Source organism: Natator depressus, chromosome 15 (assembly GCF_965152275.1).
Source record: "Natator depressus isolate rNatDep1 chromosome 15, rNatDep2.hap1, whole genome shotgun sequence".
Classification (NCBI taxonomy): domain Eukaryota; kingdom Metazoa; phylum Chordata; order Testudines; family Cheloniidae; genus Natator; species Natator depressus.
In genome coordinates this window covers 7,988,710-8,004,678 of record NC_134248.1, presented here as the reverse complement: position 1 = coordinate 8,004,678, position 15,969 = coordinate 7,988,710, and the positions used below count along the sequence as shown (strand labels likewise).

At 40.2% G+C, this 15,969-nt stretch overlaps 1 protein-coding gene across 1 annotated transcript in view; it reads left to right on the top strand.

Moving 5' to 3' along the window:
* Positions 1 to 15,969, top strand: part of MED13L (mediator complex subunit 13L) — a 424,792-nt gene that overhangs the window by 336,057 nt on the left and 72,766 nt on the right. Inside the window, exons 8-14 of the mRNA XM_074972328.1 lie at positions 772 to 934; positions 3,827 to 3,931; positions 6,862 to 7,590; positions 9,169 to 9,391; positions 11,055 to 11,160; positions 11,634 to 11,758; positions 15,075 to 15,174. Of these exons, the coding sequence (XP_074828429.1) occupies positions 772 to 934; positions 3,827 to 3,931; positions 6,862 to 7,590; positions 9,169 to 9,391; positions 11,055 to 11,160; positions 11,634 to 11,758; positions 15,075 to 15,174 (1,551 nt within the window). The remainder of the gene's footprint in view (positions 1 to 771; positions 935 to 3,826; positions 3,932 to 6,861; positions 7,591 to 9,168; positions 9,392 to 11,054; positions 11,161 to 11,633; positions 11,759 to 15,074; positions 15,175 to 15,969) is intronic.

The following is a 15,969-nucleotide window of genomic DNA, read 5'->3' as shown; positions in this document are numbered from 1 at the left end:
AGTGTTATGCATCTAACAGGCTAAATGAACTTACAGCTCCCTCTGCTGTTCCTGTCTGTGTTTTAAAGCTGACTATATTAGGGTCTCAGACTATCCAAACAGCTCTCTCAATGAACAACAGAAACATTTGCTCATACGGTGAGTAACAAGGTTGTACTCCACTGGTGAAAAGAAATGAAGTGCAAAATAAAAATCATAATCCTTCAGTGGTGGTCATTGCAAATCAAGCACAGAAAGAAAATGAGAGTGAAAATTCCATCCCCAAATGTGAGCAAGTATTATCACTTAATAATTCATTCATGTCTTTGCCTCTTGTGTTAAAACTTGCTTCTTCTCTTTGTATCAGTGCGTGTTTAGTACACATGGCGCAAATAAACAATCTGGTGTATTTTAATACTGTAGATGCCTTTTCTTATAAAACCATGTATCTTGTGACGAGTTGTTGTTTTAACAAGACCACGAAAGGTTCTGTAAGTTAAACTTAATAGCCAGCAACAGTGAAAAACTACATCACACAGTTCCACTCCCTAGTGCCGTCTCTGCTATGCTGACACAAATTTTGCTTGTAGCTATAGTTTACTGATCTTTTCATAGCTGGTGACACTCTTAAAGTGCCCGAAGCTTTTATTAGTGAACACAAGCATTTGTAAACTCATCAACCTCTAAGTAGAAAAGCCCTTTCAGAAGAATCTAATGTTATAGCTGCTGTTACTCTTGTCTACAATACTGTTTGATTTTTTTCATTTATATGTTTTTTTTTTTTTTTTGCAGGTGAAAGTGGAGGTACTCAGAGCTCTGTCAGCCATTCAGCTTCACAGGAGGGGGCAGTCACTCTGCACAGTCCAAAGAAATCAGGGAAGATTCCTCCAAAATTCCACAATCATATGGTCCACAGAGTCTGGAAGGAATGCATTCTCAACAGGTCACAGTCCAAGTAAGGGAGTAATTCTGCTCATGTTCTGTATTAATAATAGTACAGCTGTCACACTTAAAAACTTGCTAGTTTTGCCTTAGATGCTACCTCATTATTTCCTATACCTCGCTATTTAAAGTGACTAAAGCAAGGTAATGTTATCTCAGACAATTTCCAATTGTTTTAGCTTGAGAACAAGTAATAGTGACAATAATGGTGTCTATTCACTTGTTTAGCTCATTTCACCTCTGGCTGTCTGAGCTTTACACATGTAGCCAAATTCTGCTCTTGGTTACTCACGTGCTAACATTACTTCACATTAGAAATACAAAATTACTAGGTCTGGAGGGTAGATGAGCAAAGGACAAATAGCCTGCTAAAGTTTGTATTTTTAACATTATATATATTTATAGATGTAAACATTTGGAAGGATATATTTGTATTTGGCAGGATATAACTCAAACTGCAACGTGCATGGTGGAGCATTGCTATTAGTGGACTAGCTTTTCATTTCTGGAGGTTTAAAATATCTCACAATGGGATGATGTACAGATGTTCCAACAAGTTTTACCTCTGTTATTTCCATGTAATTTCCTCATTGGCCCATTGAACAGCGTTTCTGAATGCAATTCTAATTGTTACATGTATTGCCTGCCCTTTGATATTTTTTGCTCAAACTCCAGATATAGGCTATGTGATACCCCTTTGTGGATCAAGCATACATTTTCATATTTGGCTGAGGTAAAGACTGTTATATGCAAAATTCTGAGGCATAGGGCGTGGCATAGATTTCATAGAATCATAGAATATCAGGGTTGGGAGGGACCTCAGGAGGTCATCTAGTCCAACCCCCTGCTCAAAGCAGGACCAATCCCCAACTAAATCATCCCAGCCAGGGCTTTGTCAAGCCTGACCTTAAAGACTTCTAAGGGAGGAGATTCCACCACCTCCCTAGGTAACGCATTCCAGTATTTCACCACCCTCCGAGTGAAAAAGTTTTTTCCTAATATCCAACCTAAACCTCCCCCACTGCAACTTGAGACCATTACTCCTTGTTCTGTCATCAGCTACCACTGAGAACAGTCTAGAGCCATCCTCTTTGGAACCCCCTTTCAGGTAGTTGAAAGCAGCTATCAAATGCCCCCTCATTCTTCTCTTCCGCAGACTAAACAATCCCAGTTCCCTCAGCCTCTCCTCATAAGTCATGTGTTCCAGTCCCCTAATCATTTTTGTTGCCCTCCGCTGGACATTTTCCAATTTTTCCACATCCTTCTTGTAGTGTGGGGCCCCAAACTGGACACAGTACTCCAGATGAGGCCTCACCAATGTCGAATAGAGGGGAACGATCACGTCCCTCGATCTGCTGGCAATGCCCCTGCGTATACATCCCAAAATGCCATTGGCCTTCTTGGCAACAAGGGCACACTGTTGACTCATATCCAGCTTCTCGTCCACTATAACCCCTAGGTCCTTTTCTGCAGAACTGCTGCCGAGCCATTCGGTCCCTAGTCTGTAGCGGTGCATTGGATTCTTCCGTCCTAAGTGCAGGACTCTGTACTTGTCCTTGTTGAACCTCATCAGATTTCTTTTGGCCCAATCCTCTAATTTGTCTAGGGCCCTCTGTATCCTATCCCTACCCTCCAGCATATCTACCTCTCCTCCCAGTTTAGTGTCATCTGCAAACTTGCTGAGGGTGCAGTCCACACCATTTTCCAGATCATTAATGAAGATATTGAACAAAACCGGCCCGAGGACCGACCCTTGGGGCACTCCACTTCATACCGGCTGCCAACTAGACATGGAGCCATTGATCAGTACCCGTTGAGCCCGACAATCTAGCCAGCTTTCTGTCCACCTTATAGTCCATTCATCCAGCCCATACTACTTTAACTTATTGGCAAGAATACTGTGGGAGACCGTGTCAAAAGCTTTGCTAAAGTCAAGGAACAACACGTCCACTGCTTTCCCCTCATCCACAGAGCCAGTTATCTCATCATAGAAGGTAATTAGATTAGTGAGGCATGACTTGCCCTTGGTGAATCCATGCTAACTTTTCCTGATCACTTTCCTCTCCTCTAAGTGCTTCAGGATTGATTCCTTGAGGACCTGCTCCATGATTTTTCCAGGGACTGAGGTGAGGCTGACAGGCCTGTAGTTCCCAGGATCCTCCTTCTTCCCCTTTTTAAAAATGGGCACTACATTAGCCTTTTTCCAGTCGTCCGGGACCTCCCCCGATCACCATGATTTTTCAAAGATAATGGCCAATGGCTCTGCAATCACATCCGCCAACTCCTTTAGCACTCTCGGATGCAGCACATCAGGCCCCATGGACTTGTGCTCGTCCAGCTTTTCTAAATAGTCCCAAACCACTTCTTTCTTCACAGAGGGCTGGTCACCTCCTCCCGATGCTGTGCTGCCCAGTGCAGCAGTCTGGGAGCTGACCTTGTTCGTGAAGACAGAGGCAAAAAAAGCATTGAGTACATTAGCTTTTTCCACATCCTCTGTCACTAGGTTGCCTCCCTCATTCAGTAAGGGGCCCACACTTTCCTTGACTTCCTTCTTGTTGCTAACATACCTGAAGAAACCCTTCTTGTTACTCTTAACATCTCTTGCTAGCTGCAATTCCAGGTGTGATTTGGCCTTCCTGATTTCACTCCTGCATGCCCGAGCAATATTTTTATACTCATCCCTGGTCATTTGTCCAATCTTCCACTTCTTGTAAGCTTCTTTTTTGTGTTTAAGATCAGCAAGGATTTCACTGTTAAGCCAAGCTGGTCGCCTGCCATATTTACTATTCTTTCTACACATTTGTTTGAGGAAGACACAAATGTCAACAAGATCTACAGTTTATTAATAAAATGACATTATGTATGAGGTGATAATTTCCATAATATTTATTTTTATTCCCATTAGGAGGAGTCAGATTACTACTTCAAATCTGGAGGAAGAAGTCCCAAGCAACACTGTTTCTTGGAATTTTGTGGATCCGGTCCAAAGAGTCAGTTGTTCTTGTTCCAGGTAAGTAGAAAAGAGAAGAATTATTGTGTCAGGTTGAATGAGGCCTGCAAAGTTCATGCACAATATAAAATTATATGCAGAGTCACTACACAACAAGCAGGCATGCTTTATAGAAAATAAAAGGCAAGATGGTCAGCTGGTGGAAATCACTCTCGTTGCATTAATTTACACCAGCTGAGGATCTGGCCTGCTATCTTCTAATGATTTGTAGGGAAGTGACAGGAATGTAATTTACTCTTGTCACCACTGTACGGTACCTGAGCTGTTTTATTCTAACTCAGCTGTATCTGTTTAATAAATTCAGTTGATGTTTTTAAAATCAGGGTTTGTCTTATTTTCTGGAGCTTTTTTCCTGTGCAAACTATTATATTTAAATATTAAAAATCTAAGAAATTATTAATTGATTACTCAGATGTACAGTATTTAGTGTCTTTTCTTCTACTGTCTAGCTGTTTTTCAGAATTTAAAAATAGATGGTATAATAGAAGTGATTACAAAACCGTACTTAGCAAATCTGTTTTAAAACTTGACATAAATAGTATAGTTTAATTAAAGTAAAATGTGATGGAAAAAAGCGCATCAAGCAAAATATATTTCAGGATTTTGTTTGGAAGTGATTTAGTTTGAATCAAGTGAAAATCAACAGGTCTAAAGTTTAAAAAATTCCATGCATCTCAGAACATGACTAGAGCAGTGCTTCCAATAGAATGGGCGAGGACACACAGGGACTTGCACACAGGGACTTTTGCAAAGTTCCATACGGTCTGCATAAAGTCTTCATTCAAAAATACATATGAGATGGCTCCTACATATGCCCACAGTCTTTTAAAACTATTCTGTGTTAAATTAAAGAGAGCAAGATCTAACACTGGCAATCCTGTAACTTTCAGATAGAACATCATTGACTCCTCCATTTTGCAGCATCGAAAAATGTGGAGGAGAGAGGAAAGAGCATATATGAATTTAGACACCTAACTTATCTTCAGATTTTCTTTCTTCCAAGTTACTGCTTTTAACATTTAGTGGAGTTGTTGCCATCGTCATGGAAAGTGTGCTATGCAATGCTGTCTCTTAGCTTTTGAGGTGGAATGCCATAGTCCACCACGTTTTTGAGTGATAGGGTTATCATAAGCAAAATAATCTGTTTAAATTTACTAGTGCTGCTTATGAAATCAATGAAGTGATTAGCTCAGGAATTCAGAGCACCTGGAAGCTTTGTGGCAGGAAATTTTTGCACAAGTTTATATAGTTTGGAGAGAAAGTGTGGAGAGTACAAATAGAATAATCTGGCTGTTACATGGTAGTAGCACATTGAGTGTGAGGAGTTCTGTGTTTCAGTAGGAACATAGGCACATAACCAGGATAGGTTTATTACTTTTTAAAAGTTAGCTTCACAGTCTGTAATCTTGGGAATGGTAGAGGATCATGCTGGTAAACCTTTAGAAACAAAAAGGAAAGACCTACGTATAAAGACTCCATTGTAAGGAGCAAAAATGTAAGAACGTCCCTTTTGTAAGTGTAGACATGAGTAAAGTTGACCTGTCAGTAAGGTTGCCTGTTTGAGTTAGTTATAGTTGGTTTGTTTTGTCTCTATGATAACAAACATTTTGAAATGTTGCTGCTCCAAGTTTGCTGGTCTGTAAATGACAGTTGTGTAATCTCTGTGGAATATGATTTGTACTTCATTGCCTTCTAGCATCTTTCCAGTAATGGAGAATAATTGTGCCCTCTTATCTCAATCAGGATTTTTTTTTGCAGTTTGTTTGTAATCTTTCGTTGTCTTTTAATCTTTTATGAAATATAATATCTACAGAGATATTTACATTTTTGGATGAATTTCCTGAACTTTAGTTCCCATGAAAGCTGTCAACTCATAGTACAAACTAGATCCACATGCAGTGTGGGCAAGTACTCTGCAATTTTGCATGCACAACTAATTTAGTGCATTTCCCTCCTCATTTTCAATGTTCGTAATGCCCCAGCCCTGAACTTCTTCTAGGGTGAGATAGTCAATTGTACCAAATGTTTATAATAATTTTGTAATGAAATATGTACTAGTGCCAGCCAGAAATCATCAGCCCCTCCAGCCTTTATTTTAAATTTGATTTGAATCTCCTTTAACCAAAGTGTACAGTGCATTAACCCACTGTACTACCTACCAACTATGTAACTATATTATCAGAAAGGTTATCATGCAATGCAGAGGAAGCTATCACAAGGTCTTCACAGACTGTCTCAGAGACAATGAAAACACCATTTAATGGCTGCAACATTTAGGATATTGAATTTCTTTCCTGTGCTTCCAATTTTAAAAGATATTGGATTGCTGTAGCACAAGATGTCTTAGAATTTAAAGCCACTATCAATACAAAATTTCATAGTTGCGGGGGGAGGTTTTGGACTGTGTAAAATATTCAGCAATTGATGAGTATGGCACAAACACCTCTTATTTGGCATGAGTACCTCCTCCCTCTCCCAGTCTGAAGGAAAAATGGCATGAAAGCAGCCTGCTGTGCATTGCATCTGTGAGCACAGCTAAAACACACAATATGGTATCATTCCCAACACATGCTCAAGAATGTACAGGAAGAGTAGTATTGCTTCAGTATTGTTGTGAAGAAAAGCAGCTCTTCAGTGGTGAAGACAATAATACTTGGTATTTCTATATTATCTTCCACCTGAGAATGTTAAACAAATGTTAATTCTTTCTCCTAGAATACTGCATGTGTGAGATAGATGTCATTATCCCCATTTTGCAGACAGGGGCACTGAAGCAGAGAGAGGCTAAGTAACCCTTCCAAGATCACTTTACAGTTTGCAACAGAGGCAGGAATAGAATTAAGATTTCTTGGCTCTGTGCTTTTGTTCTAACCATCAGATCATGTATCCTCACAGTTCACATGGTGACTTGTTTCTAACTCCTGTTACAGGCACAAGCTTTTCAAACAGCGCTGTGCTATTGGCCCCAGCCGTCCCACAACGATATCACAGCCAGGGTTCAGTGTCGGATCATCATCCTCTTCTTCCTTGCCACCACCTGCCTCTTCTAAGCACAAAACAACAGAAAGACAGGAAAAAGGAGAGAAACTGCAAAAAAGGCCTATGATGCCATTTCACCATCGGCCCTCTGTCACTGAAGAGCTATGCATGGAACAGGACACATCAGGGCAGAAGCTGGGGTTGGTAGGGATGGAGCCCTCTTTGGAAGTCTCTAACTCCAGGAAATATGAGAAGCAGCTATCCATACCCTCCAGAAACCCAAGCAAACAAATTAATCTGAATCCCATGGATTCACCCCATTCCCCCACCTCCCCTCTGCCTCCCACACTTAGCCCCCAGCCAAGAGGTCAGGAAGCAGAACATTTGGACCCACCGTCAGTTGCTGTGAACCCAGCACTTTATGGTAATGGGTTAGAACTCCAACCATTGCCCAGTCTAGATGATAGGACAGTTCTTGTTGGACAGAGGCTGCCGTTGATGGCAGAGGTCAGTGAGACAGCTTTATATTGTGGGATCATTCAAAACAATGAGTCATCAGATAAGTGGCAGAGCTATGTTCTCCCAGCAAGTGATGATCCAGAGTTCAAGCCGCCAGAGCTCCGGTATGACAGATATGATGCCAAGATGGAGGTAAATTCAGACAGCACTGCACTGAAAAGGTAAATACAATATTGAGTGACCATTGTCTTTATCAAATTACAATCAGAAAGCCAAATTCTACACTCAGTTACAGCAATGCAGTTCCATTAGGTATGAAAGCTTTTGGGATTGCATTGGTGTAAACAATAGCAGAAATTTAGTCGAGAGACTAAAGATGTGGCAAAGATTTTATATGGTAGGAAAATACCTATAAACAGACATTTTAAATGACAATTCCTCACTTATTGTTCATTAAACCTGCACAATAAATATAAGAAATCAATAGCATCAGTGACTCCTTCAGTTGGCACTACCATTAAAAATATAGATAGAAATGTGGAAATTTGGTATGCTTTGTCTTTGTCATTTGTGTTTTTTGTGTAGGGCAATGTAAGAGACATAATAGATTTTAAAACCTACATTAATGCAACTGTGGCAGAATTAAGATTACCTCTTACCTCTTTCATAGATTCATAGATTCTAAGGTCAGAAGGACCATTATGATCATCTAGTCTGACCTCCTGCACAACGCAGGCCACAGAATCTCACCCACCCTCTCCTGTGAAAAACCTCTCACCTATGTCTGAGCTATTGAAGTCCTCAAATCGTGGTTTAAAGACTTCTTGTATTTAGTGGAGGGTTTTATTGTAGCTGTTCAAGATTGCAACCATAAAGTTGCATGCTTGTTGGGCTTTAACAAGAAAAAGAAAGAAAACCCCTGTTTGTGGCACTGGGGAAATTGTGGCTTGTCTAGCTCTGTAAGTTATAAAACCTCACTACTCCATATACTGTATTCATAAAATCTAGTCACTGTACAACACTTTAGTAATGAAATCAGTTGTCACTAAGTAGTTGATCTTGCATCACTGAAGTCAATGGGAGCGTTACCATTGATTTTAATGTGTATAGCAACAAGACCTAAAACACTAACAGATTTTTTTCCCATATATGCATAAGAGAAAATATGTAATTGCTTAGATTTATTACTTTAAAAAAGGTAAATTTAACAAATTACTTTCTCAGTGAAGAATATGTGATGTATATGTAGTTTTGTCTTCAACAAAAGTTGACTTTTTTTTTTAAATGGGAAAAGTATCTTTTCCCCCACTTATGTAGCCTAAGTCTAAATGGAATTTGCACAAACTTAAAATAAAACGAAACAACACATTTTGGCTTTGAGTAAGTGGTAAGTGGTAGCCCAGAAGGATAATTCAAGTGTTAAGTTTATATAAAATATAATTATCGGGGAGTTTTAATGTTACTTCAAACTTAACTCTAGTAGTCATTACTACAAATGATATGACAGACTGAAATGTTACAGGTGCTTCAGGGAATTTTGGTTTATCTATTTTCTACCTACAAGATTTATTCTGTTTCATTGGTCCAACATGGAAGTTGACAATACAGTGAGCAGCTGTTTAACATTAGCAGAAGGAAATGCATGCTCCAATGGACAAAAAAAAATGAATTTCAGCCCGACAGAGAGAGGAGTAGTACTGACTGGACTTGTTTGAGAAAAATCTATGAATCTGCAGTGTTGTTATTTTTGCCTTGTTGGAATATTTGTTTTTATAATGGCTTTTTTTCCCCTCCCACAGACTCTTAGCACAACCCAACAAGCGGTTTAAAATTTTGGAAGACGACAAACCAGTGCAGACACTGAACTATCTTGATGCCTTGCCTCTAATACAGCAGCCTGGAGAAGGCCTGGGAGATGTTAGTGATCCTTATACTTTTGAAGATGGTGACATAAAATACAGTTTCACTGGCAATAAAAAATGCAAACTGGGGACTGAGAAAGATCCTCTGAAAAAGAATAAGGTACCATATCAGATCAGGGACATGATGTTGTTATTGCATTTATTATATTCTAATAGCACCCTCCGTGCTGTACAAACGTAAGACACAATGTCTTCCCCAAAGAGTGCACTAACAGGATATATCTTTGAGCACAAATTCAGTTCATACCTGCCTATTCACAGAGAAAAATATTGTGTCAGTGTGACATGTCCGAGTTAGTGGTTGCTGGCTTAATCCCTTAGATCCCATTTAAACTACAAAGATATGTTTCATACTTACATACCTTCGTTTTGGCAATCACCAGAACCCAGAGTCAAACTAAGGAATAAAATCTTTCATTATGTTATATTTCTGAGGTTGCAATGTATAGAGAAGAAGGAATTGGCTGCAATTTTTTTAGGTTCTCATCTGCAACAATCAACATATTCAGCTCATAGCAGAGCACATCTCTCTATCCTGAATTCATCTTTCTTGCCTTGAGTATGACTCATTCAGTCTTCTACTGCATGGCTTAGTAACATCAATGCTTTGTTGGTTTTGACATCTCCTCGCACCCTTCCCTCCACATAAGAGAGATCCATTTGATCACCATTCTAGGCCATCTGCTTTTAGACCTTTAGGATATTTCTCCTTCCCAGTGCTATCTCACTTCCTGTAGTGCTATCTCATTGTCTGGCATTTCACTTCAGTTATTTGTCTCTCTAGGTAATTCCTCCACTGCAGTTCATTGGGAGGCATATGTTGTCAGCAAATTAAGCAGTCTGCTTATATATTTTGGCTACTCAGATAAACTGATGTATGTAGATGGGAGCCTTTGTAAATGATGGAATATCATTTCATGTTGTTCTTGATATGTAAGATAAATTATGAATGTCCGGTTTCTCTTTTTCTCCCTTTAAAGATTTTTTGAGCTCGTCAAGGTGAAGTCCTGATAGCACTAAGTAAGGTTGGGAATATAAAAGACAGTTATGGGGCAAGCTTTCTCTTTTACCTCTCATGCCCTTCAGTCATGGCTTATAGCATGCCTGTTGTTCCAATTCGTGGACCACCCATGCCAAATTATGCAGTGGGTTTGTGATTTGGCCAGTTGGCCATTGGCACTAAGATGAGACCAACAAGCTCCTTTTTACCTTGTAATCAAAGTCAGGAATTGTACGAAAGTTTCCAGAGAAGGAGATATATCTTGTTAGTTAACAAGCTCAGATATGGACAAAAGACCTCGAAAGTGTTTGTTTGTACAGGATGTCTGTGAGAAACTTTTATAAATCTGATAAGGTCCTTTGGGAGCACAGCTTTAAATTTCAGAGAACTTCTCTCTGCCAAACTGAACAAAAGAAGGTTTGCAAAAAGTAAAATTTAATAATATCATGTTGATGTTTTTTGAAGTTCATTGTAAGTGGTAGGGGTCTGAATTTATGTATGAAAGTAAATTAAACGGTAATTAGCAGCTGAGCAGTTTAACTAGCTTGTATTAGGTATGAATCAGGGCAGTATTGAGCTTGCTTTAAAACATTTTGCTGGAGTTTGCTGCTGCTTGGCTATTGATAAAAATAGAAAGCAGCAGTGGACTGGAAAGTCTCACATTTCATCCATTCTTTCTAATTTTTACTTTCGCCTGTGTTTCCCCACTCTTTTTATATTTAAATGATAAAATTTTCTCTGTGACTGAATTCTTTATGTATAGTCAGAAGATGGAATAAGTACCAAGGAGATCCCCACAACAGGTCATTCTACACCGGTGCCTGATGGGAAAGATGCCATGTCTATTTTCAGTTCTGCTCCTAAAGCTGGTGAGTACAAGCTTGTATGATCACTCTGTTGAAAAGAAAAGCTTATTTTTACCTAACAGATTAAATCTCAGATCAGAATTATATTCTGAAAGTTTTCATGTAACATGAAAAATATACCTGGCTATCTATTATGAAACAAACAAAAGAATAAAAACCAGCTAAAGAGTTAATACAATTTCATATTTAGTTTGGGGTTTTTTCTGTTCATTTTACAGTAACACCAAACATTTTGGAATTTAGTAAAGTTGATTAGCATCTAATTTTATTATTTTATGGTTGAGCTTCAGCATTTGACCTGAAATTTTAGTTGAAACACTAGGTTATTTCTGAGGTACATTTCAAAACATGAGAACGGTTTGTAGTGATTCTTGCCTGTTTTTGAAATGACGAGCGATAATAAAGACTGTGGTTTTATGTCTTTCACGTGTGCTCTCTCCTATTTCTTAAGCCTTTATTTCCATTGTTTTCCACAGATACCCGGCAGGATTGTGCTGCAGGCCGAGTTGGCTCTAGCAGCCTCACACAGGTGACAGATCTGGCTCCATCACTTCATGATTTAGATAATATCTTTGATAATTCTGATGAAGATGAGCTTGGCGTAAGTCTGTGCAGAGTTACACTGAGTAGCTTCTAGACAGGACTCCAGCAACCAAGGAATGATGCTTTTGGAAGCTGGGGAGGGAGCAATCATTGCATGGGAATGAGAGAGATGTCAGGTAGACAAATCTACATTTATGACCAGGTAGAGTTGAGAGCAACTGCAGAAGCTGTTTAAGGATCTCCACTGGGGAGGGGAAAAGTCAGTGTGTGAAATTCTGGGATATATGGGAGGATCACACAGATAGCAGTACAGCAAATTTTGTCAAAGTGGCAGAATCACAGATGATGTCCATGTGCTGTTGGGGGGAAAGGCCACTGTCAGTCACAGTATTATTATTATTTGGTGTATGCAATCTGGTCAAGCTAAGCCACAGCATTCTTATCAATGATGTTCAAGTCACAAAGACCTCCAGGAAGTTGAGTCATTTTGCATTCCTCAACAGTATTTGTCATGATTTGTGGCTGCCCAAAATGGCATCATGTACTGTCTCTAAAGCACACTGAAATTCTGCTGCAACACAAATTCAGTATTTTGCTTGAGAACATTTTTTTTGTAATCTGTCAGTTACAGTCATTACAGAGACAGATTACCAAAAATCTTCTCAAGCAACATACTCTAGTTGGACTGAAAAAAGAAAAGGAGGACTTGTGGCACCTTAGAGACTAACAAATTTATTTGAGCATAAGCTTTCGTGAGCTACAACTCACTTCATCGGATGCATTCGGGGGGGGGAGGGGGATTTGCGGATACAGACTAACATGGCTGCTACTCTGAAACCTGTAATTATGCAAGTAGTTGGACTGAGTATATCTAGTTTAGGAGACTCTTTAGCTTTGTATTAAAGGTTTGTGTTCGTGAGTTTTAAGGGAGATCTTGGTTTCCTTTATAAATATCAGCTGAGAATCTAGTCCTCTGTCATGTTTGAGAAGCTACCCAAAAGAGAAAATACAATAAATCACAATATATTTCAGTAGTGCCCCGAAACAAGACTTTTTCCATTCTTTATGCAAAAGTGAAGTGGTTATAAGAAGAATAAGTTCACCATGTACATTATATTGCTATAAAAGATAAAAGAAAGTGCAGCACTCTACCAATTACTCGGGGGAGGGAATAGCTCGGTGGTTTGAACATTGGCCTGCTAAACCCAGGGTTGTGAGTTCAATCCTTGAGGGGGGATTTGGGGCAAAAATTGGGGATTGGTCCTGCTTTGAGCAGGGGTTTGGACTAGATGACCTCCTGAGGTCCCTTCCAACCCTGATATTCTATGATTCTGTGAAAGTCAAGGTTCCAAAAAAAGGCAAAGCTTAGAATAAACACCAATTGCTGCTTTAAAGCTTAATCAGATTCAGTTATAATGACACAGAAGCTGATCCTGAAGTGACTGGAGATAGATGAGGTAGTTTAAAAAGCCCGGGCCCCCTTTCTGAAGGTCTTTTCAAATAGCACAAATTATTTGCCACCTCCTTTTCTCATTTCACTCCTTTACTTCACCCATAAAGGACATAGTTGAGAATGCAGGTAAAAATGATTGCTCTCTTTCCTGGTTGTTGGCATGCCTTTTCTGCCATGTCACGTTGGGATTTTCAGAAGCATTGCTTACAGAGATGCAAGTGTGTGCTGTGCAGAGATAAAATAGCAGCAGTCTTCAAAAGCCATGCAAACTTTTGAAATTAAAGTTTCAGCTTCCTCGAATATTTAAAGCTTTGTTTCAGGCCTAGTTGGATATGAAAAGCTAGAGAATGGGTCCTTTACATTTATTTTGGTTGCTGCCTGCCACGTTTCTGCCAGCGGTTGCTAAGTGAAGTTAACTTTAATGAGTGCTGAGTTGCATTTATTTTACATTTGTGTTACAGAATTACTGGGCTCACACCCACTACACTTCAGCTACAGTAGCTCCTAAGCAAATCAATTATAGAAGGCTGTGCTGCCAAACGTAAACCAATATTTATGCCATCTTCCTTAAAGTTACACTGTTGGGTGATGTTGATGTAACATTTTGCCTGCCTTAATATTGCTATATGTTGAGCAGTGTCCTATATGTGCCACTGTCGAATGCATAGTGTTCTGTGCTCTGCTGCAACAGAGACAGCACAAGATAAATAGAGGACTTCATTCCCAGTGCTTTTATTTTCCCTTATAGTAATCCAAATATGGACACAAATAGAAAAGCGTTGTTAATTTCAAGTTGAGTGTATGATTGTATTTTTCAGGGCTTTGGAGCTGTGCTCCGGCTCCACTCCAGCTCCAGGCAAAAACCTACAGCTCCACTGCTCCGGAGCTGCTCCGTGCTCCACTCCAAAGTCCTGGTATTTTTAGTACCGTATATACTTGTTCATAAGCCAAATTTTTTTAGTAAAAAAGGGAAGCATCATAGAAGGGGGTCGGCTTATGAACGGGTATAGAGAGAGAGAGGTGGGACACAGCCCCTCCCCCCAGTAGAGGGAGCAAGGAGAGGCAGCAGAGCCAGAAGGGAAGAGGTGGGGCAGAGTCTCTCCGCTTCTGGCATACTGCTCTCCCCCCAGCCTCTGAAGCAGCTGTAGCTCCACGGCTGGCAGGCTGCAGCCGTGCCGCTCGGCCCTGCCCGCCAGAGCATGCTGCGGCCCTGCCGCTCGGCCCTGCCCACTAGAGCAAGCTGCGGCCGCGCCGCCCGGTCTGGCCTGCCGGAGCAGGCTGCAGCCGCGCTGCCCAGCCTGCCGGAGCAGCTCTGGCCAGGCCAGAGACATCCTCCCCGGCCCTCCCCAGATAAGGTGGGAAGGGATGGGATGGGGAGACTGTGGGGGTCCCAGGCTAGGGGTGGGATCATGTGGGGGGTGGTCACAGGGGTTACTCCCCTGACCCCCAGCTTCTCCCTCGCAAAAAATTTCCCCACCAGTTGCTGTCCTGGCCCGTCAGGGAAAGCAGCTGCACGCCGGGACACTTTGTTTACTTAGGTTTACCTCCGTGCCTGCAGACGCTCGAGGTAAACAAACCATCTTGTCCTGCCAGTGGCTTATCCTGATGGCCCAGGAGCCAAAGTTTGCTGAACCCTGAATTATAGGGTCGGCTTATGAATGGGGTCATCAACGAACTGGCTTATGATCGAGTATATACAGTATCTATTAAAGGCACCTAGAATCTATCTACTAAAGTTGAAAGAAAGGGTTAAATAAAGTCAAATTGCAGAAAAAAATAATTAGTTTAAAAAAACACAATGAAAAGCCCTTAACTAAAAGCCTTATTAAGACTGGGTGATTTTCTGAATGTTTAAAATAACTCAATAATTTTAATGTTTTTTATTCTGATTGTAATATATCATGTAAATACCTGTGTTTAGGCTGTATCACCAGCTCTGCGGTCATCAAAAATGCCTCCAGCAGGAGCTGAGGAACGCCCTCTGGGGAAGGATGGAAGAACAGCAGTACCTTATCCACCAAGTAAGAAAGTGACGGCAGCTTTGTTCAGAGCTGAAGTATTTCTATAAGAAGTTTGTAATATTGGTTTCAGGTTAAGACCAAATACGTTCCAGTTCTTCTCTAAGTACTAGAGGCTAATATTAAACCAGGGCAGTGAATTGCCCCATAAGAAAATCTTTGTGAAAGTATTTCTAAAATTGGTCTACAGAGCTCTGAGATGTCATTTATTTGATATTTCTGCCTTTGTTGTGAGGATTAAAGGAAGTTATGTATCTTCCTTTAGAAGTCATCCCAATATTCTCAATTAATATTTACACTCAGTTAGTAGCTGCACCGTTATCAAATCATTCATATATATTTATATGTCTGCAGTGTTGTGATAGCCATATTGGTCCCAGAATATTAGAGAGGTAAGGTGATATCTTTTAGTGGACCAATGCTTGTTGGCAAAAGAGACAAGCTTTCAGGCTTACACAGAGATCTTCTTTAGGCTGGTCTTCAGTAGACATTTAGAATAGGGGAAATGCTGCTTGTGCAGCTCAGCCAGTATATCTTTATACCGTTTATTTAGAGCTCGATATTACATGTGAAATCAATGGGAGGAATTATACTGAAAATGTAATATGAACATTAAAATCAGAATAGCTTTTTCATAAGGATTGTGCCAGCAACTACAGGAAATTTTAGTTTTCACTGCTGTGAGGTCTAACGATGTTTTTGTGCTTCATTCACGTAAATAGCACCCCTTTTGAATTATTCTTTTGTGTGTGTGTGCATGGAGTGGGACAGAATAATTTTTGTGTGAAGCTAACAAAC